This window comes from Thermobia domestica, chromosome 12, assembly GCF_964235325.1.
Source record: "Thermobia domestica chromosome 12, izTheDome1.hap1.1, whole genome shotgun sequence".
In the NCBI taxonomy this organism is placed as follows: Eukaryota; Metazoa; Arthropoda; class Insecta; order Zygentoma; family Lepismatidae; genus Thermobia; species Thermobia domestica.
The window spans coordinates 76,947,452-76,971,035 of NC_137465.1; the positions used below are offsets into that span (position 1 = coordinate 76,947,452).

General features: G+C 36.3%; 1 protein-coding gene across 3 annotated transcripts in view; it reads left to right on the top strand.

Moving 5' to 3' along the window:
- The window catches only part of LOC145666520 (uncharacterized), a 466,510-nt gene that overhangs the window by 78,901 nt on the left and 364,025 nt on the right, over window positions 1–23,584 (top strand). For all 3 annotated transcript variants that reach the window (XM_081733813.1, XM_081733810.1, XM_081733811.1), the window contains exon 3: window positions 1,920–2,018. In XM_081733813.1, coding sequence (XP_081589939.1) covers window positions 1,920–2,018 — 99 coding nt within the window. The remainder of the gene's footprint in view (window positions 1–1,919; window positions 2,019–23,584) is intronic.

Genomic DNA, 23,584 nt, shown 5'->3' on the forward strand with positions numbered 1-23,584 from the left:
TCTTAAATGCTATGACAGTTTACTTCATCCATACCCTGAGACTTTAGCATGCTCCAGATACCTCTTTTATTTTATTATGTCTGCGCTACTATATTTTTCTTCTTGGACACTTTTATTTTGTTGCTGTCAAAGAAGGGTGCAAAAGACCCCGTTGTCGACGCGCCCACCCAAACCATTTCAATCAATCAATCAATCACGGCATATACACACTCTACTGTTTAAGTTGTTGAAATATTGTAAGACTTGGGATTCATACTTGTATTTTGTGTTGTCAGTTTTGTATTATGAGTTCCTGTATTTTATTTATTTAGTATTCCATTTTTATACATAATTGTACATGGATATATTTCTCCACTGCCCTACTATTCGTAATAAATCCAGTTCTCTTATGGAGTAATCTTCCTTTGTAAAACTTTCAGTGGCAACACTTACCACGTGACTGTATTTCAGTATGTCACACAGCTGAATGCTGTACTGCTATTGCTCTCTATTTTCTATGTGATACAGCATACATGTTTTGAAAGCTGGGAATCATTTATTATTATTATTATTATTATTATTATTATTATTATTAGTAGTAGTAGTAGTAGTAGTAGTAGTAGTAGTAGTAGTAGTAGTAGTAGTAGTAGTAGTAGTAGTAGTAGTAGTAGTAGTAGTAGTAGTAGTAGTAGTTGTTGTTGTTGTTGTTGTTGTTGTTGTTGTTGTTGTTGTTGTTGTTGTTGTTGTTGTTGTTGTTGTTGTAGTAGTAGTAGTAGTAGTAGTAGTAGTAGTAGTAGTAGTAGTAGTAGTAGTAGTAGTAGTAGTAGTAGTAGTAGTAGTAGTAGTAGTAGTAGTAGTAGTAGTAGTAGTAGTAGTAGTAGTAGTAGTAGTAGTAGTAGTAGTAGTAGTAGTAGTAGTAGTAGTAGTAGTAGTAGTAGTAGTAGTAGTAGTAGTAGTAGTAGTAGTAGTAGTAGTAGTAGTAGTAGTAGTAGTAGTAGTAGTAGTAGTTGTTGTTGTTGTTGTTGTTGTTGTTGTTGTTGTTGTTGTTGTTGTTGTTGTTGTTGTTGTTGTTGTTGTTGTTGTTGTTGTTGTTGTTGTTGTTGTTGTTGTTGTTGTTGTTGTTGTTGTAGTAGTAGTAGTAGTAGTAGTAGTAGTAGTAGTAGTGGTAGTTGTTGTTGTTGTTCTTCTTCTTCTTCTTTTTCTGCTTAAAGCACTGGAAATGCCATGAAATTGTCTATTTTCTAGTTTTGTTTCGCAATTTGTGTACTATTGTTAAATATTGTTATATCTTTGATATGTCGTGGAACGACAATATTTCGTAGATATATGTTGGAGCACAAATATTTACGATTATAGCTGTCGTAAGTTATTATTGTGGTTTAACTGTCATTGAATTTCTCTTTCAGTCTCGTTACTTATTACAACCCCTCGTCCCAACAGAGACTGGTCAGCTTTGAACGTAAAGTTCGGTATGACAATGTGTGTTCGTGCTGTACATGAGAATTACAGCGAGACTGGTGCACATGTCCTTTTCTATACAGCATTAAAACTTTTTTCCTATACAGAAATGAAACAACAATGGACCCTCCATCTTAATCTCGGGACATACTGGTGGGACGTTAAACTAAAAATGAATATTCCTGGGACGTTAAACTAAAAATGAATGAGGATGTGGAAATAATTAGGTGTTGCGGAATCGGAAGCCTGCATTCTAACGATTACTATAATTTCTACTTACGAGTACTGGCCTACGAAGTTTCCTTTTAGGAAAATGAGAAGGGAAGTTTCCCTTCAAATTTTGGGTCTGAAACAAGAAATATGTTGATATTAACTCGATGTTAATTGCAATAAACTTGTGTATTTTGAACTGTGGGTATTAGCTTGGGTATATAGTACTTTGCATATATGTGTAATTTTTCTCTTTTCCTTTGTTAAACTAGATATCAAAACGAAGCATGAAGAGTTGGTGAACATAAGTGGGAATATTAGTGGGAATGACCAGCCATCAGCATCGAATACAAGTCAGAAGACAGTTTCAGGTATGATAAAATTAGTTCTCTGCGTTCTTGACATTTGAACGCTTGGCCAAAGAGAAAGTTGGTTATATATATATATATATATATATATCAAGCATTGTAAAAATGGTGCCCACCGACTACAGAGCACTATTCTACAAGTGAAAATAAAGCGAAATATATATATATCTTTCGGATCCTTGTTTGGAAACGCGAATTGCACTATGTGGCAACGTTGCAGATAAAGAACCGCAGAGTAGATCTACCAATTGATTTTTTCCAGATGGAAGTTAAAGTCGATAGACGTTGACACTAGTACCACTTATTACCAAAATCGATGTAACTGTTTGTGGGTTCATCGAGTAATGTGTATGGTTCCAAGTCAATCTACGACGTTGCCATATAGTGAAATTTTTGATTCCCCGTAGCGAGTGAAGGAAGCCCCGGAGGGTATACCATTATATATATTTTCGCTTTATTTTGACCTGAAGAATAGCAGTCTGTTGTCCATAGATGTCATTTTTAGAACACTCATATATATATATCAATGTAGAATAAGGCACTACCTACTTGACAAGAAAATACACACATAAGTATAAAATTGTAGATGGAAGATACAATAATAATATCCTTTGACTTATCGCTTCCGGTAATGCAAAACCTAATAAGTCCAGGTAACAACAGTTATAATTAATATTATTAATGTCCAAAAATTAAAGGCAACTTTCACCACTATTTATATGTAGAATTTTAAGTGGTTACGATCTTCAAGTTACAACAAACTGTACTGAAATCGATTTCTGAAAAAGCAAATGTGATAGATGTCTAGACGACAGTACACATTTTTTTATCTTTGTGTTGAAATATTAATATGTTTAATATATATTAATTAATTGTGAAACTACATTTTTCTTTTAATATTCCGATACTTGAAGAATTATCCCCTAAGGAAAATTAAATATTACTGACTATACAGGATGTCCCAAAAGTCAGGATCGCACAATATATTGTACAAAGGGATGTAGCTTACAACGGTTTACATAATAATGGTTAATATTGTTGGGGAAGGGGGAACTACAAAGTCCTTCTGCTGTCTTTGTATCCAGAATATTACATTCAGATTTTTTGTTTGTTTGTTATGTTACTAGGTTCATGTGATGGATGTTTTACTCTTAGGATTCCCTCAGAAATACGTTGGTGAATTCGATTTGGAACATCTGTGATAGATTATAAGCCAAGCTCAGATTTTTTTTTTTTTTGTTTTGTTACATATAAGGCAAGACAAGTTCAAACAAAACGTAGCTTTATTCACGAACTGTAGATACTAAAAATATACCTTTTTAAAGTCATCTTTCGGTCTCTTTTGTTGTTTTGTAGTTCTGAGTCATTTACTAATAACTTTTAACATAACTTTTTATCACTTATGGTCTTCTTTTTTCTACATGGGAAATCTTAAATTAACATTATTTTTGGATTTAAGAGATACAAAATTAAATAATATTTTTCTTGGTACGTTACTATTCGGATGGAAATACACTTTATTTCATCACAGAAAAGGAAATGGCGGATCTACGCTCACTATTCCACACGTATCGCCCTATGACATTGGATTATGTTAAAACACTGTGATAAACCTATAAGGGAAAGACATGATTAACATTTTATAACCAGATACAAGTTTTGTACACACTGTTCCATAAAGGATCCATAAAACTGATATATGGTAGGTGTTCACAGAACGTTGGTGTAACATATGTGAATGTTAAATACAAATTAAGAAAATAGTGTGAAAACAATAAATAAGTTATGTAAGAAAATAGTGTAAAAACAGTAAATAAGTTATGTAGTATATTTATTTGCAGCTATTTGTCATATAGAGGTTACTTCTTAATATTTTCATTACAGCATGTCATTTACGATTCCAAGGAGTAAAGAGAGGATATAAATAGGGATAATCCAAAGTCGGATCGTGGTTCCAGACAAACAACTCAGTAGCCCCAAAATGCTCACAAGAAATTCCTGATCCCCAAAGGTCACATGAAAAGACTGAAATTGTCCTTATAGTCCGGGTTCCAAGACCGAAAACCTTTTTTCGTGGTATGGCAACAGTTTTATGATTGAATTTGATAGTTTAGTATGTGTGGATTTCGAAACCGCTTGATGCCACTTTGTCACCCTTGGGCAAACTTAAATATTCAAGATTGCGTCCAATATGGCGGATCAAATATGCAAATTGTAAATGTAAAGCGATTTTTGTAAACAAGCTGTCATTTTCTATGCTTTTAGGGTCAAGAATTAAAAATGAAATCTGTTCAATGTTAAAATGTAACTTTATTTCCCAAATATTTCTTAAGTACTTCTTTTTAATGAATAATTCTACAGTGATCATTTAACAGTAAAGAAAAGCTGTAATTTGTAACTTGAATATTATTCTATTCTTCTATCACACCAGCTATATTTTTAATATGTCCTGAACAATAACTAATTAATCCTCGATCACTAAATCATCTTCGCTATCACTCACCCTTCCTTATTCTCCCAAAGTATGTGATTACAACAATTATCTCCTTAATGTACGAGTGACAAAGAATGATGCACGAAATATTACTTGACCTACAGTTGCATCTCATTGTTGAACAGGGTTTATTTGGCCGACAGGAACACTTCGTCAAGTCCAAAATGTCTTGGGGAACTATGGCAGTGCTTTTTGGAATGGTAATGAAATCAGCTGCTTGTCTTCTTCGTTTTCAAATCATCCAAAACAACGGGATTGATATCTGGCAAAATCACGTCACTTGCTGACAGTTACAAAGTTACTTGAAAGTAAGCCCATTTAACATTTTCTACAAAACTTTCAGTTGTTAGTGGAATAGATGAGAAGGTTGTGCATGGAGAAGCATGAAGCTGTACCTGACTAGTTTTTCTCGCTCAAAAGCTATTCTGCATGTTAAGAGATTTAAGTTTATAACATACATTGACTAACTTCGTAGCTTCTTTTATTACGTCTGTTACATGACTATCAATGTGACCTAATTTCTGAAGTTAATAGCCAGCATTAAGACATTTTAGAACTTTTCCTGTTCCTATGCTATAATAACTAGCAACAGTGTCACAACCCGAAAGAATGTGGGCTACAGGGAAACTTAAAATGATATTCTTCTGTCATTCAACTGTAGCCTTTATGTCAACTGTATCCCTTGCTTCTCTTAATGACACCATGTAGGTTTGATTTGACGTAGAGAGTTTGTAGTAATAATAAAAGATAAGGGCAAATACATCAGTGTCGTCACAAATAGCATGGACTATTTAATTGCCTTTTTCTCTCACTTTTACAAGCGGCTGTTGCATCATTATGATATCTGCCTCTTTCTGAACATTTGGTCAATCATTCGGTCTAGGATAATACAACATTTTACTTGTATGGGTGATGGATTCTGATTGCTAATGATGAGAGTGTTGCCTAGGCACAACCTTGCCACTTTGTTGACAACATATCTGGTTAAAAGTTGGATCAACTGCTCCTTATTGTTACTATTCGTTAATATTGCTCTCTGTGCAGGGAGTGGCGCTTCCTCTGTCAAAATAAACCTCCTTACATACTGCTTCCCTCGAGAGCCCTCGTGGCTGATTTAGCACTGTATTCGTAATCTGTCGAAAATTAACTTGACGTTTGCTTCTAGCAAATGTGCAATGATTTTAACAGAAGTTTTGCAAGAAATCTCTCGCCGGCCAGTTCACTACCCATAGGTATGCACAACCATCAATAACAATCAGTGAAGGTTTGCTATAAACTCTGGCAGACATAGGTATGGCCATGTTAGTCTTTAAAATAGATTTGCCTTTAGCTTCTTGAATATGGTCATCATCTTTAAACATCGATGGAAGTGTTGTAGCAAGTTCATATTTTAAAACGTCCAGAACGTTTATTTCTTTGTATATCTGAAGGGCTACAACCCTAAAATATAGTAGCGTTGTGTCTATTGCAACAGAAGTTTTCGATCCGGTATTTTTGGTCCCTTTATTGATTTTGATAACGTCTCTATGAAGAGGTGCATAAAATCCATCTGGCAAACTTTGCTCATATTTAAAGACCACAGATTTTCCTATTTCGCAAGCATTGTCTACATTTGCCTCGTCGGATGCTGTTTTTCCGGATACAATATTTACTAATCTAATATTGTATCCGGATCCTTCAGGGTGATTTACTAGGCTTAAAGGCTGTATGCACATCTCTAATTTCCTTTCCAATGGTAGAATTCATTATTATGCCTCTTAAGCATTTTCTTCTTTTATCATGTCCAGATCTCATGTCTGACCATGTACCATTCCACAAGCCATTGGTATTCCTCATAACATGTTCTTCACTCAAGAAGTGTTCAAGGCACTCTTTCCGTAAGCCTAAGATATGCTATAGCATATCGCAAATAGTTCCAGTGACCAGCAGCGGCAAAGTAAGGTAACATTTCAGATACACAACAAATGTGTAGCCACCAATCTGCTTCCCTTTCTGCCCTCAGAAATGACATCATCAATAAAACGGGCTTAACAAAGGCAGTAAACGCACAAGCGAGTATTACGACTTTACTCACTCTTCTCCAAATCTACCATTATACTTGCAGAAGTTGCTACTTCAGCATCATCAATTATTGGATGTAAAATTTCTTCAGTAAGAAGACGTAAAGCTCGCATGTTTTGAGGAAACATTTTCCTGTTTAACATCGGCTTCACACTACCAATGCAGAGTCCAGAATTTCTGTTAATCCGCTTCCATCTAACATGCCATATTATCATATGTTATTAGACTACTCAATATAAAATATGGAGATATGTACTCATATATCATTATTCTTCTTTATTAATACTATTTCTTCATTTTTAGATCCTGAAAACAGAAAATGACATCTTATTTATAAATAATACTTTATATTTAAATATATAGCCTAAATGTTGAAGTAGAAAATGAAGTAGGCGAGGATGATAAAGGATTTAGTATTCTTAGGGATGAGTTTGAAAAGGCTATATCTGAGATTAGGAATGGAAAGGCAACCGGAATAGATAACATACCAATCGAATTCATTAAAAATATAGGAGACAAGGGAAAGGAAGAATTGTTGCGACTATGCAATGAAATATATGGAACAGGAGAATGGCCAAAAGACTTTCTGAAAACGATCATGATACCGATGGCTAAGAAATCGAACCCAAAGAGATGTGAGAATTATAGAACTATTAGTCTCATATCTCATGCAGCTAAAATTCTGCTCCGAATATTGAACAGAAGGTTATATGAAAGAACAAATAAAGAAGTTGAGGAGGAGCAGTTCGGGTTCAGAAGAGGCAAGGGTACAAGAGATGCAATTGGATTATTAAGGGCGATCGGTGAAAGATTTATAGAAAAAGGAAAAGACATGTATGTTATATTTATTGATCTAGAAAAGGCTTTTGACCGCGTGAATTGGAAATTGTTGTTGGGAGTTCTAACGAAGATAGGGTTGGAATAGAAAGATAGAATACTCATAAGAAACTTATACATGAACCAACAAGTAAGTGTTAGGATAGGGGAAGAACTGACGGAAGAGAGTGCAATTGGAAGGGGAGTTCGACAAGGATGCTGCCTCTCGCCAACACTATTTAATGTCTATCTAGAAGACATAGTGAAAAAGAGTTTACGTGATGATGATGGCATTTCGGTAGGAGGTAGAATGATGGTCGAGCGGAAAACGAATGAGAGTTTGTTAGAAATGGTGGGTGAGAAAAGAACACTTTTAGATATTATTAGGAAGAGGAATAGAAACTGGTTTGGACATTGCCTAAGAAGAGGTTGTATCATGAGGGACGTCCTACAGGGTATGGTGGCGGGAAAGAGAGGGAAGGGGCGAAGGAGACTACAATTAATGGATGATATAAAAACAGAAAGATCATACGCGAAGACGAAGAAGTTAGCGGAGGACCGTGGAGTATGGAAGCTTCTCAGCTGCGGCAAGTGACCTGCCAATAAAGGCAGAATACCTATGATGATGATGATATTTAATTATATTTGATCCGCCATGTTGGACGCCATCTTGAATATTTAGATTTCTGTAGCTTCGTTTAAGAAATAGACATCATTTTTGAATTCTTCGACCCGAAAAACATAGAAAATGACACCTTATTTACAGAAATCGCTTTACATTTACAATATTCATATTTCATCCGCCAGATTGGACGCCATCTTGAATATTTAAGTTTGCCCAAGGGTGACAAAGTGGCATCACGCGATTTCGAAATCCACATATACTAAACTACCAAATTCAATTATAAAACCTTTGCCATACCACAAACAAAGATTACCCGTATTTTTCCCCATTTGGCACCCGGACTATTATAAAGCATGCCAGAACGGAAAGTCTGTTCACAGGATTTTAGTTCAATACTCTAGTATGGCTTTTGTAATATGAGAGTGGTGATGACTTAGTCGCTCTCTCTCTCTCTCTCTCTATATATATATATATAATCTATATCCATATATATAAAAGTCGATGTATGTATGTATTTGTGTGTATATGTGTATGTTAAAATATCATTGTAATATTTGTAGAGCAATTTTAACCATATCTCTTGATCTAGAAAAGAGTACTGTCGGGTTAGCTATGGGGAGGAGGATATATACAAGAAAAATGCCAGAAACCGATCGATATTAGTGTTGAATAGATAGTTTTGGGGTCATTTATGTAAATAGTGTCACTTTCAATTTCACATAACTCCAATTAAGGTCCTGTTAGCACCCAGAGTAGTTACGTAGGCACGAAAAAATATCGAAAGTGACCGATATTAGTATCGAATCGTCAGTTTTTATCGTCGCTAGTAATTGGTAGGAGTTGTAATGCCATTTAAGACCAAATTCAGCCCTAGCACTGGCAATATCCCCTTAGCTCTCATAGAAGAAATGGAAGGGTTCACGTCAAAATAATATAAAGACCGATTTTAGTGTCGAATCCATAATTTCGAGGCCACTTAGATAAATGGTGGCACTGCAGACGCCATGCAAATTAAGCCTCCATTAGCATCCTGAAGGGTTGTGTCAAATTGTGACATGTAAGCGAAAATGACCAATGTTAGTGACGAATCCATAGCTTTCGGGGTCCCCAAATTCATTGGGATCAGTTCTGATGACCTTTCAGTTCAACTTTCAGAAGAGGTAAGATCCAGTAGAACATCTACTAAGGAGAGTCGAAGGTAGTAGCATATACAATAGTTCAAAACGACTGATATTAGTGTAGAGTCCGTAGTTTCGTGATCACCGAGATAAATAGCAAGTCTTCTGCACGAACATGTCAGCTGGATTTTGAATTTACAGGGCAAGATCGAAGGCGCTCCTCGCATTGCTCCAAATATTTTAACGTCTGTGTATAAATGTATATTCAGCCTAACTCTGGAATGGCTGGAGCAACTTCTACCAAACGTGGTAGACATATTACTTCCAATCTAGGAAAACAAGATATGGTAGTAAGATACCCCAAGGGATGGAACATGGAAGGAGTAACGTGTAAAGATAATGTAAAACGACTGATCCTAGTGTGTTATCCATCGTTTTCTGGGTCGTTGAGATAAATAGTGATGCCCCGAATGGCGTTTAAGTCAAATTCATCCCGATCTTCAGAGGTTGAGGGGCTTGGAGGGCTGGAAAATAAAGTGTCAAAAATTACTGAAATATTTGTCGAATTCATAGTTTTCGGGATCGGGAAAGAGTTTCTAATAACTATGGAAGGTAGTTTGTACCGATTTTAAGATGGGCTTTTTAATCTGTCAATTTCTCACCTTCAGAAGATATGACATCTCAGCTTGTATATGTATCAAGCTAACCTTCGCAGTTGAGAAAGAATTGTACAGATATATGTTTCGTCTTTTAAATGAAATAAAGACATGTGAAGATGAGAGGCTCGGAAGGTGCCAGTCGGCAATTTTGCTCAAATTTTGCACATAGATAGTACCCCACCAGAAAGCACTAAATCTGAAACGGTTTACGGTACCACCTATATATATATATATATATATATATATATATATATATATATATATATATATATATATATATATATATATATATATATATAGGTTCGTCTGATTGGTCAAATTAAGACTCAATTGTTTATCTTTCTACAAGCGAGGTTTTCTTCATCGTCTCCATGGCGAAGTCGGAAGAATATGCGCCTAGTAATCATAAAATTGATGAATCACGCCCACCTCTGGCACTTTTTGTTTAGTGTGGTGGTCATTTTTTCTCAAGGTGAGAAATTGATATGATTAAAAACCCATGTTGATGTGGGTACAAACTACCTTTCAAAGTTATTAGAAATTCTTTCCCGACCCTGAAAACTATGAATTCGACAAATATTTCAGTAATTTTTGACACTTCTATTTTTCAGCTCTCCCAGCCGCTTATCCTCTGAAGATGGGGATGAATTTGGACTTAAACGCCATTGGGAGCAAAACACTATTCATGTCAAAGACCCAGAAAACGATGGATAACACACTAAGATCAGTCGTTTTACATTATTTTTACATGTCACTCCTCCCAACTTCTATCCGGTGTTGTAACAATATTTTTTTCTTAGATTCAAATTAATGTGTCGACCACGTTTGGTAGAAGTTACTCCAGCCATTCCGGAGTTACGCTGGAATATACACTTATTCACATATATTAAAATATTTAAATTTGTTCGAGCAGCGCCTTCGATCGTGCACCTGTAAATTCAAAATCCAGCTGACGTGTTCGTTTATACCTTAACGTGGCATTAAATGTTATTGCGATTGTAATCTAATAGCTTGACGAATCCAAATTATAAATTCGACACTAATCTTTGTCATTACAGACATTTTATTTTTCATCCCTTTTACCCCACACTAATATCGTCATTTTCGATTCCTTTTACATGTCAGCCCCTTCCCACCAACCCAAGGGACTAATGGTAGCTAAACGTTGAGACTTAAATGATATTGGGAGTGTTGACAATCAATTTAGGGACTCCGAAAACTATAGATTCGATACTAATGTCAATCGTTATTGATTATTTCTTTTATGTCACTATTCCTCCCAATACAGGAGAACTAATGGGTTGAACTTGAACATAAATAGCATCAGAAGTATTGCTATTTATTTCGGTAATGCCGAAATTATGGACTCTACACTAATATCAGTCGTTTTCAATCATTGTATGTGTTACTCCCTTTACTCTCCTTAGTATATGTTCTAGGACATCTTACCCTTACAGGAAGTTGAACTTAAAGGTCATCAGAACTGCTCCCAATGAACTTAGAGATCCCGGAAGCTATGGATTCGACACTAACATTAGTCATTTTTACTTATTCTTACGTGTCACAATTTCACCCCCCGCCCCCTTCAGCGTGCTAATGGAGGCGTAACTTACAGGGTGGCGCACGAAATGATCCACCATTTTCTTTTTAAATAAAAACTTTATTCACAATCAGAACAGAAAGAAATGCACGTCACAAGAAAGAGTATACTGTGGAGAAATGTTCTAATTCAAAACATGTTTAATGTGGCCGCCATTGTTGATCTGAACTGTATTTAATCGAACACTGGGGTTATTCACTACTCGACGACACATGTTTTCAATTTCACTGCAAGCCTGAACAAGACGTCGTCTGAGCTCTACCAAATTGTTGGGATGTTTCGGAAAAATCTTTTTCTTCTAATACCCCAACAGAAAGTAATCACATGGGTTAAGATCAAAACTATGAGGTGGTCAAGATTGTCCAGCATGAAACCGGTCTGGAAACCGATCAGAAATGTCGCGCGTGTGAAAAATTTCGTATAAGAAATCCAAGACAACATTCGCAGTGTGCGGTTTGGCTCCATCTTGCATCAACCACTGCGTATTGATGGGCAGAGCAGTAGCAAGCAACTGCGGGACTAAGTTATTCCGGAGCATAGTCAAGTACCGCTCACTGTTTAATGTTTCTTCGAAGAAGAATGGCCCAATCAGTCCATGGCTGGAAATTGCAACCCACACTAATCCTGGGAGCGTGGTGTTGTTTTTCATGAATCAACCGTGGATTTTCATTGGCCCAAAAACGCAGATTTTGTTTGTTGACCACTCCGTCCAAATGGAAATGCGCCTCGTCAGAAAATTAAACATTTTGAAGGATTCGTTGCTTACCCTCTGCCCATTGCGCGAACACTAATCTCTGCTGCTTCTGATCATTTGTGAGTCGTTGCAGAACGGTCATCTTGCATGGATAAAAATAGAGGTCACTCTTCAGAATTCGTTGAACCGAACTTCTTGATATGCCAAGTTGCACTGTTGCCTTTCTTGTCGACTTCCCGAGACTCTTCTGCATTGCAACTCTAACAGCTTCAATATTCTGAGGCGAACACACAGGCTTCTATCGAGGACGCTTCGGCTCCAATATTGTTCCTTCCCTCTGAGTTTTCATACAGTCTGTGGATGGTTTTCTTGGAGGGAGCCCATCGGGTATTAAACTTCTCTCGAAACCGTCTTTGAGCAACATAACACTTTTGGATTCATAAAACAAAAGCACTATTGTTGAGCGCTGCTCTCTGACCAGTCTGTTCTTGTCAGCCGTCTTGAAAACTAACCTCCAGCGGCGGCAGGGTGAGTTAGGTGTCAATTTCTTCTTCAACTGTTTCTCCAAACTGTACTGCTACTGCTGTAAAAGTGTACATTGCGATTTCATGTTCGTCTGAAACGATTAAAAAAAATGGATCATTTCGTGCGCCACCCTGTACATGACATTTGGAATGCCACTCTTTTATATAAGCGACCCCCAAAATTATGGATTCAACATTAATGTCCGTCTTTTTTTTTATTTATTTATTTATTTATTTATTTTTATCATTTTGATGTGAGCCCTTCCTTTTCTGCTAGGGGGCTAAGGGTGTATTGCCAGCGCTGGGGCTGAATTCGGTCTTAAATGGCATTACAACTCCTACCAATTAACTTAGCGACGATGAAAACTTACGATTCAACACTAATATCGATCGTTTTCTATCAATTTTTTAATATATACGGAACCCACTTTTTGCGGCCATTTTGAAAACGGTGGCCCAAATCGAAAATGGTTTCCTACAAACGTTGTTTCGTTTTTCAAGTACTATTGAATGAAGTATGATTCAATACGTGTTCCCATTTGAAAATTTGAAGTTGGCCCCTGGGCCCCCTTGAAGGAGGGCCCTGGAGGTTTCCACGACAACACCATGTGATGCGCCCTATGACATTTTCCTATCTCAGTTTTTGTTTCATCTTTTTATTCTCAGCCATTTCGGATTTATAAACACTGGACGTTTTATCTGATATAGGACCCACTATTTGCGCCCATTTAAAAACGGTGGCCCAAATCGTAAATTGTTTCCTACAAAAGTTGTTTCGTTTTTCAAATACTATTGAATGAGGTATGATTCAATGCGTGTTCCTATTTGAAAATTATAAGTTGGCCCCTGGGCCCCCTTGAAGGAGGGCCCTGGGAGTCACCACAACAACACCATGTGATGCGCCCTATGACATTTTCCTATCTCAGTTTTTGTTTCATCTTTTTATTCTCAGCCGTTTCGGATTTATAAGCACTGGACGTTTTATCTGAAACACCCTGTATATACCAGCGCGGATCCAAGGGGAAGGGTCATAACTCTCCCTTGACGTTCAGGTATACACTGGATAAAATGGGCTTCAATCCTATTTTCTTTACACTGGATAAAGCAGCAAACTATGGTGAGCCCCGCCCTTAAGCATATCCTGGATCCGCGACTTATATATATATATATATATATATATATATATATAGAGAGAGAGAGAGAGAGAGAGAGAGTATATACAGATAAGATACATAGAGAGCAACGAAGGCATCACCAATTTCATATTGCAAAAGCATATCAGAGTATTGAACTTGAAACCCTACGTAAAAACTTTCCGTTCTTGCATGCTTCATAAGGATAATTTCAGTTTTCACGTGAACTTTGGGAATCAGGATCTTCTTGTGAGCGTTTTGGGGCTATTGAGTTATTTGTCTGGAACCATGATCCAACTTCGGATAATCTCTGTTTATACGGTCTCTTTACTCCTTGGAATATATTTCAAGAAAGTAAATGACATGCTGCAGAACGAGGAACGACATAATGTATACGGTTTACCCAACATTGTTAGGGTCGTCAAGTCTAGCAGGCTTAGGTGGGCGGGTCATGTAGCTAGAATGGAAGAAAGTAGGAACCCCTTCTAAGCTTTTACTGGAAGTCCAATCGGAAAACGACCATTAGGAAGACCTAAGCGCAGATGGGAGGACAATATTAAGATGGATCTCGCAGAGATTGAAGTACAAAGTAGAAACTGGATTCAGTTAGCTAAGGATAGAAGTCAGTGGAGAGCTTTTGTGAACGCTGCATTGAACCTCCGGGTTCCATAGAGTTAGTTAGTTAGTTAAATGACATGCTGTAATGAGAATATTAAGAAGTAACCTCTATATGACAAATAGCTGCAAATAAATACACTACATAACTTATTTATTGTCATTACACGATTTTCTTAATTTGTATTTAACATTCACATATGTTATACCGACGTTCTGTGAACACCTACCATATCTCAAATGTTATGTTTTAAACATAATAATTACTTATGTTTTGCAATGATTATATGAATATATATACAACTGATGTATTTTAATGTAATTATTTTATATAATACATTACATTTACATGCATTGCGGAAAATAAAATTTAGTACAAGATTAAAAGAATTAACTCAAATGGGAATCGAACTCATGACCTTAAGATTTGAACTCCAACGGTTTACCACTGAGTTAACATGACCACTCTAGATTAGCTCCTTCTAACGAAATATAACTGGATTTACAAGACAATGACATTCATATCCATTGCAAACGCCGTTTTTTGTTCTCATTTTGTCTTTTATTTTACTGTGAATGCGAGAATTATGTTCGATACCTTCCCGTTCATTCTTGTTTCACATATGTAAATGTTCTTTTACGTAGGGAAATCAAAATGATAAAACGTGAATACATAGTTTCGAAATATTGTATCACTAGGTATTTCACGTTTTTCTTCATTTGATACCATTCCAACATGTCTTCTTACAAATAATGTAAGTAAAAGGCCAATAGTCACCGCAAGAAACAAACCTTATCTCTAGGAAGTACTTTCGAAGAACATTGTCAGCCTAGGCACACTTCAAAAAGGATTTAAGCTATAAAAACTTTTAAAAATGTACGAAGTAAAAATCTTCTTGTCACTATAATTAGACATATGTTAACAGTAATTCACTTGGCACTGTTCTCTGTTGTTTATTGTTTTTTTTTCTTTTTTCATTATCTTCCAGACGGCGAAAATGAGTAGCAAAAGCATTACTCCAAATGGCATTTATGTCACCTTTGTCTGAATTTCACTCACTCAATTCAGATAAAGGTGACATAAATGCCATTTGTAGCAATGATTTTGCTACTCATTTTCGCCGTACCAAAGCAGATGAGTTGATAATCACAAGGGAAATGACCACGTGAATAACTAACTATAGTCAGGTTAGAAGACGTAGAAAGATTTTAACACGGTTTCGTTTCTATAATTAGCGTTTATACAGTCCACGCATATGAGATATTTCTTTCCAGTGTTCTTTCTAGTTTCTACTCAAGAATGAACTGAGGTTTTCAGTATGTACAGTGCCGAAGCCTAAATCATCTAGACATTTCATAACTTGAAGGATACGTTTCTGGTACTGGCAGTAAAATATTATTTTGTAAGTTACGTAAAGTTAAAGTGGCAGCAGAAAAAAAAAAAAGAAAGAAAGAAAGAGGAACTGTACAATAGCAGATTTAGTCCCAGTTGGAAACAATCACAAAAGGTTGTGTTCGCAATTGTTACTTGTGGAAAGTGTTTCGACTAGTAAAGAGTTCTCAGACAAGTTTTATGAAGTTTATGTCTTCAAACTTTCGTCTGTGGAAACTTCAAAATGTGAAATTCGAGGAACAGTATACATGTTGTCCTTTCCAGACGAGTTGACGCTTAGGAAAAAATACTGCCAAAGTGTTGTGAGGACACAATAGGGAGGAATAACTTTGGAATCACAAAATTTTAGTTTCTATAAAAGAGACTAAAGTCTGTTCCAGGCAACCTGATAGGAAACACCACTACCTCCCACCACTTACCACTGTAGAAGGGGAGAGCAATTCGCTGACCACCACAGGGAGGGAAACTTTTCTAATAAACAGAATCGTGTAAACTAAATTCGTACGTCAATTCACTCGCACCTGATGTTGAGGAAGCACTCCTGTAACGAGTGACAAACAGTTACTGTTTTTAATTTTTGTCTTGTGAAAAAGTATTGCATATTATTTATGTACTAAAGTTTACACTACTGTAAAACATTTTATTAATAAATATTGGAAACAAAATCAATAAGAGCTTAATCTGCTCAATTTTGTATGAATGTGGAAGTTGATCTCTAACACAAATACAAGAAGGGAACTGCGGGTTTTCGAAACTAAAATGTTGGTAAAAATATTTGGAGCAAAATAGGTATACATTCAGATGAATTCAAACGCTATACAAACTTCTATTTCACAACTACAAGTCACCGAGTATTATAGAAATAATAACGGTAATACGTATAAGATAAACATGACACGTTGCTTGTATGGGAAATACGCACTAAGTCACCAAGTCCTATTCAAAAGCCTAGGAAAAGGAAACTGGGCGAAAGAGAAAGCTTCCGGGCAATGTAAAGCAGGATCTTTAAAGGATGGTTGATAACAAACATGGTACATTGACTTTTCACACGTTAAAATCTAATGGAAGTGTTTGTTTCTGCTACGGTGAGCCATGGAGCTCTTTAAGCCAAAGCGTTCGTTGTTTTTTATAATTGAACGAACTCGTATTTATCGTTAGTCTTTCTTTCTTATACAATAATCAACTCTTGTTACAACATTAGACTATCCTGCACGCTTGGGGCCGCGGTGGCTCAGTGGTAGAGCCTTCACCTGTGGTGCAAGGGGTCTCTGGTTCGATCCTAGCTCGCACCAAGTGAACTTTGTGGTGGGCAAACACCGCGTGCGTGGGTTTCCTCGGGGATCTCCCGTTTTCTCCCACTTACTTCATTTCTTTCATTTCTCATCATCACTGTCTCTTTTAGCCTAGCCGGCATAACGTGGGACGTATAACTCAAAGATTCCATTTTATATTCTGCACGTCATAACCGTCTCTCTCTTGCAAGTCAATTACTCCAAATGATTTTTTCTATTAATGGAGACCGATAATATTTCTAAGACAATATAGTCATATTCCCCTCTTCTTTAAGAGAGGCTCAGCAAACAAAATTATTATTGGAACACTATTATCAGTGTGTATATATATATACACAGTTCTTTATCTTCTTGTTCTTTTTAATATAAGAACGTCTGTTAATAAGAGAGGAAACGAGTTTTTTTATAGCATTTCAAGCTCTATTGTTATCATCTTAACGCTCTGATAATTTACTCATACATATTGTGCTTGGTTTTCGATTTTACACCGTGTGAGTGGGTTTTCTCGGATTCTACCGTATCCTCCCACTTCCTTCATTCCATCATTTCATTCATTTCTCATCACCGTCTCCTTTAGCCTAGCCGGCATAACCGAGGGACGTAAAACTTATAAAGATTTCATTTTCGGTTTTATATTATGAAATTCTTGTATCAATAAGTAAGTACCCATTTAATTACCAGCCCAGCCATCCCTTGCCATTCCAACAGTATATCACAACCCCGACTGCCAAAAAGAAGGAAAATAAACAATACAACTGTTCAATAAAATTTCTATTAGAATAAGACGTGTTACTTACCTCACTAATACAGGCAAAGTAATTAAATGTATTATTTAGACATATTTAGATACACTTTATACCTCCGTGTGCGGGGGCTGATGGTGGAAGACGGAACACCAATATTTACCTGTACTTCAGCGTGTGTGTGTGTGTGGGGGGGGACTTCTTTTTCCTATCAGCTTACGTGAAACAGATTATAGTGATGTGGCAGGACGTTATATAGCAAATGTAATTGTAGCAATGAAAGGCGTGAAACCTAGCAAGGTATTTTTGTTAACTAGTGGAGTGTTGCAGTTGTCAACTATTCTGCTTATGTAGACTTTTCGTTAAATCGATCTCTACTTTGCCTTAAGGTATCCAACAGAACGCTGTTTTTCTTTTTGTGACTGATGCAGTTCCGTATTAAATTAGGGATGCTAATACAATAAAATCATTCTACTCAGAAAAGATGTGGTGGTGCCAGAATTCGTGGTGCCAAACGAATGTTTCGACATGGGAAGCCTAAAAGTGAAGCCTATTGCATTATGAAGAATATTTCAGAAGAATTTTTCGATGGTGCCATAGGAAATATACGGAATTTAAGAATAATACTATGAACACCCATACCATAGACCTAGGCCATCCTGCAGATCATTTAAAGTGGGACATCAAGTGCTTATTATATTTGTTCAATAAGTCAGCTGTGCAGTACAAGACTTACTTTTTTTTTTGGGGGGGGGGATCAAAAGATCCAATATATTTCTGTCAAAAATTTTCTGGAGAACTACATATAGTGTAGCCAAACCCAAACTATCACTTAACTCAGTACGATGTGCTTATTCTGTATTATAATATATATATATATATATATATATATATATATATATATATATATATATATATATATATATATATGTATAATATAAAACACCTCAGGGACCGATCAAACATTTTGTGGCCCCTAATCCAAAAACTAATTATTGGCTAAGATGCATTTATTTATTTTGAAGAGTGAAAATGTTAAACGACTATAATATTGGATATAATATAAGAATATACACTTTAAGGATATCCTTGACGACCGCTTGCAATATTATGTTAGGGGCTGCTGTGCCTCAGTGGTAGAGCGTTCACCTCTGGTGCATGAGGTCCCTGGTTCGATCCCCGCTCAAGCCTAATGAACTTTGTGGTGGGCAAACACCGCGTGCGTTAGTTTTCTTGGGGTTCTCTCGTTTCCTTTCACTTCTTTCATTCCACTATTTTCACTCATTTCTCATCGTCACCGTCTCCTTTAGTCTAGCCGGCATAACCATGGGACATAAAAGGAATATTTAATTTCATTTCAGTTCATTTTGCAGTACTATGTTGATTAGCTTTCACAGTATTCGCACTAATCTGGAAATCATTCTGCTGTCATTGTATGATATGTTGGTTGTCTTATACCTTCTATTGATCGTATACTTTTAAAGAAATAAGAAATATTGTTTGACGTCGCACCTGTCATAGCCGGCTGATGCCTCTTTTTGGTAAGGATATAGTAATATATGACAAAGTAATTGTCGATCTTCATGTTATTCTAACGCTTAAAACTGACTAACGTTCGGTAACAGAATCCACAACACTAGCATATTTCTGCGAATTGAATGTAAATTACGTAAACGCGTTGCCTTAACTAAAGGACTCTTAAAAGCTTATTGGAAGCTAATGGCAAATTCTTGTAATATTTCGTAATTTTTTATATATAAATGAAAGAATGTTCGAGCGCTCTTCACTTAGCATCAACAGTAAGCTTCGTGAATATTCACTGAGGCTCATCAGCAAATGTCGTGTCTTTAATAAAATCCTTTAAAATCAGACTTGTAACTACCTTCACTAATTCTTTTAATATGTTATAAGCTGTTTTATATAGAAAAATTTTAACCTTCCTTTATGCGAACTTTCACTATTTTCACATTTCATTGTTTTGACAGATGTATTTACTTCCACAGTTTTCCTTTGAGACACTGCCTTTTATTCATAATCACAATTTCATTATTGGACGTTCATGAGGAATATCCACTACTCGTTACTCTCTCACGATTGGTATTGAAAAATGGATTTGACTCCCTTGCACTTCCATACATGATGCATGTTTTACTTCATTTAATGATATTAATTGCTGTAGTTGCACATTCATAAAGATCATTGAACTATTAGCACATTGACATCTTCTTTTAATTTATTGATTTCATGTGTATGCATACATTTTTCGAAATATTATTGCACTGTTTTTAAGTTTTCCTTGCACAGTTCTGCGTTATTTTGCACTATCTGATAATTTTCATAGTAACCTTGTTCACCTTTACACTAAGGCATGTACCGAATTAAATCTGCTACTTTTAAATTGATTTAGTACCTTTATTACGCATTGTACAAGTTTATGTTTTACATGTATTGAAAGCACGTACATTAACTTAGAAATTGATATACTTTTCATTGTTTTATGTTGCAGGGTACAGATACAGCAATGAATGAAAGAGATCGCCGTCAATGAGCCGTCGACAAATCGCTCCAAAATCCTTGTCGCCCGTGGAGTTTGATTGCGAAGGACCTGAAAATACCGCACAGAATTGTCCAAACCATACTGACACAGTACATTACGACTCAGTCGATCGTACGACAACCACACAATCGAAATCCTTACGGCCCGCGTGACCCTCGACTTCTCAAAAGGATTGTGAGTGCCATAAAGAAAAATTATAGTGCTTCGGTCAGGGATGTTTCCAGGAAGTGCAATACAAGCGTCAGCATGGTGCACAGATCGAAGCAACGCGAATGTGTGAGGACATACAAAAATCAGAAGGTGCCGAGAGTTTCAGAAAATCAGCGCACCGTCATCACATCACGTGCTCGCAAACTCTATGACTACCTCGGACGTGAAAATCGCCTCATCATTATGGACGACGAAACCTACGTCAAGGCTCACTTTTCAGCGCTTCCTGGCCAACAATTCTATACTGTCTCACCTGGACAGCATCTCCCACGATCCGAAACAACGGTCGCAGTGGGGAAATTCGACGAGAAATATTTTGTGTGTCAGGCGATCTGCGAGTGTGGAGAAAGGAGTTCAGTTTTTGTCACGAAAGGTACGGGGAACGCACAGGTCTTATGTCCAAGTGCTTACAGAAGCGACTGCTGCCACTAATTCGAAAACACGATGTCCCCACTATATTCTGGCCTGATCTCGCCCCAGCCCACTGCACCAAAGTGACGATAGAGTTCATGAAGAACAACGGGATCGAATTTGTCAAAAAAGACATGAACCCACCTAACGTCCCGCAGTGCCGGACTATCGAGCGTTATTGGGCGCGAATGAAAGGCGTTTTGAGGAAGACAGGTGAGGCTACGAAAATCATTCAGGAGTTTCAGCGAAAGTGGATTGCTGCTGCCAGAACGATCAAGAAAGTGTCTGTCGAAATCCTTATGAAGGAAATCCGCAAGAAGCTGCGCCATGAATACAATCCATGAACTCTGTGGATTGTTTCTTTGAGCATACTTTAAGTCAATGTACTTGCTCTCAATAAATGTAAAACAGAAACTTGTACAATGCATAATAAAGGTACTACATCAATTAATTCGGTACATGCCTTACATTTGTGATTTCTCGATGCTCTTCTCACATTTCTGTATTTTTCTGTCTTGGAAATTATAAAACCTTTTCTAAAAATGATAACCTCTGACAATAATAACTTATTCCAACTTTTAACCCCGATGGCAGAACTTTCTTTGTCTTGCTGCGATGAGCTTTCGTAAGTCAAAAATTTTCTGCAGAAGAAACACTCGTGATTGTTAAAAATACGCTTTACGTGACGTAAAAAACAGTTCAAACTATATTTATGGGAGTTGCCCGTGCATTGAAGACAATCTATACATAGCAGGCATATTTTACACTTTTCTGTTGGCATTTTTTTTCCTCTTTCTCTTTCTCTCTCTCTCTCTCTCTGGCAATTTTTCTGCACAGGTGCGGCAAATTTTCTGCAATGACATCGCAGATCGCGATATGTTCTGCTATGGGGCTCTTAACTATTCGAGTTTTAGCTTAACAGTAATCGTCGAACTGTCAGCTGTTAATTTAACACACTGTAACTCCTCGGTTAAAAACTCCTGTTATTCAATTCAAAATCTTTTGTCTTCGTGAATTCTGGCGAGGAATTTGAAGTTTAAAATAAATGAAAATGATAGTCATATCTTATAACCGAAGGTTGAGTTCGGTTATGGTTTTTGGGTAAAAAGATGGGTTCAGTCTCATATTAGGAAGTGTAAGTTCACTATCAAGCATTCGATTTCACTTCCTGGAATCGATATATCACAATCTTAATTTGATTCTAGATCACGTCAGTACCTATGGCATGACTCAGATTTCGTAACAGTCCCATACAGAGTTCGGAGCGTTTACCTACTACCATCAATCAGTATTCAAACCCAGAATAAAGTATTAAGTAACAGTGCTTTCGAAACTAACTATACTAAGTATGACCAATGTGAATTGCTATACGGAATATTAGATATGAAATTTCGTTCAGATATGTTGTAGCATAAACTTCACAAGATGTATAAGAACACATACAATAACATGCAAAATGGCATAGCGGTAAATAAGAAATGATTAGTACAAAAAAATTCATTGGTTAGATATACTTTGGTCCTTGTCATTCAAAATGACTTCCTTTTTGGAAAGACCAGTTACTTACTTGTACATATTCTCACAAGTTAAGAATTCACACATAAAATAACACCTACGAAATTTAATAAACCTTAATTTTAACTTTCACTGTAAAGTCATTAGTTTAGCCCCTAGTAAGAATATTCACCCGGCGGACATCACGATAAACCGGATCGAGATAGCAGTAAAAGACACGCATGATTTGTAGAAATGTTACTGCATTATAGTGTAAAGTTTTCTTCCATAAACAACTTTAATCCATGAATTATGTAGATAACATGTTTCATTTGTAATCATTGTTCGTTTTCCTTACTGCGTAGTGGTCGTTCAGCTTATCTTCATCTATGACACCACGTGCACTTTTATAAATTAACTTTCACATCACATACTTAGGGTAATTGTAGCTCCAACCTGTTCTTGATCACATATTTAAGATTTAAAACTAATATTAGATGTTACAAACGACTAAACACTTCAAAAATACGAAATTTTTGATCTGCATATTTTGATTTCTTCCATCCCAGAGAGTTGTTGGCGTTCAACTAACTTGTGTCAAGCATTTGGTTGTATTCCTCCGCCTCCTACTGAAAATGCAACTCGCACTCAAAGGGGGGGGGGGGGTTATAACAAACTTATCAATTTTCTATCGAATTGTGCACTATAATATATAAGACACGAAATAATAGGGATGAGTTGAAATATTTTCACAATTACGTTTAGATGATTACAGATGTCTTTGGACTATTTTCAATCAGAATAGACACATCACAACCATCCAACAAACTCCCTGCCTGGTAGCTTCCTGCATATAAGGGCAAATATTTTGCTAACTTCAAATACCCTGCATTTCATTGGAATTTATTTTATTATAAAAAAACTGCTTAATTCTGTTATAGAATTGTTCATAATATTTTTCATATTACCTTCGACATTTTCAAGTGTAAATGTATTATTTTTTCATTTCTTTATATAACGAAATGTAATGATATAGTAACATTTTGAACTATGATCTTTGTTTTGTTAAGACTAAAGATGAGTATTTTATATTGTAATATCCCATGTGATGTTGTAAACAACCAATTCTA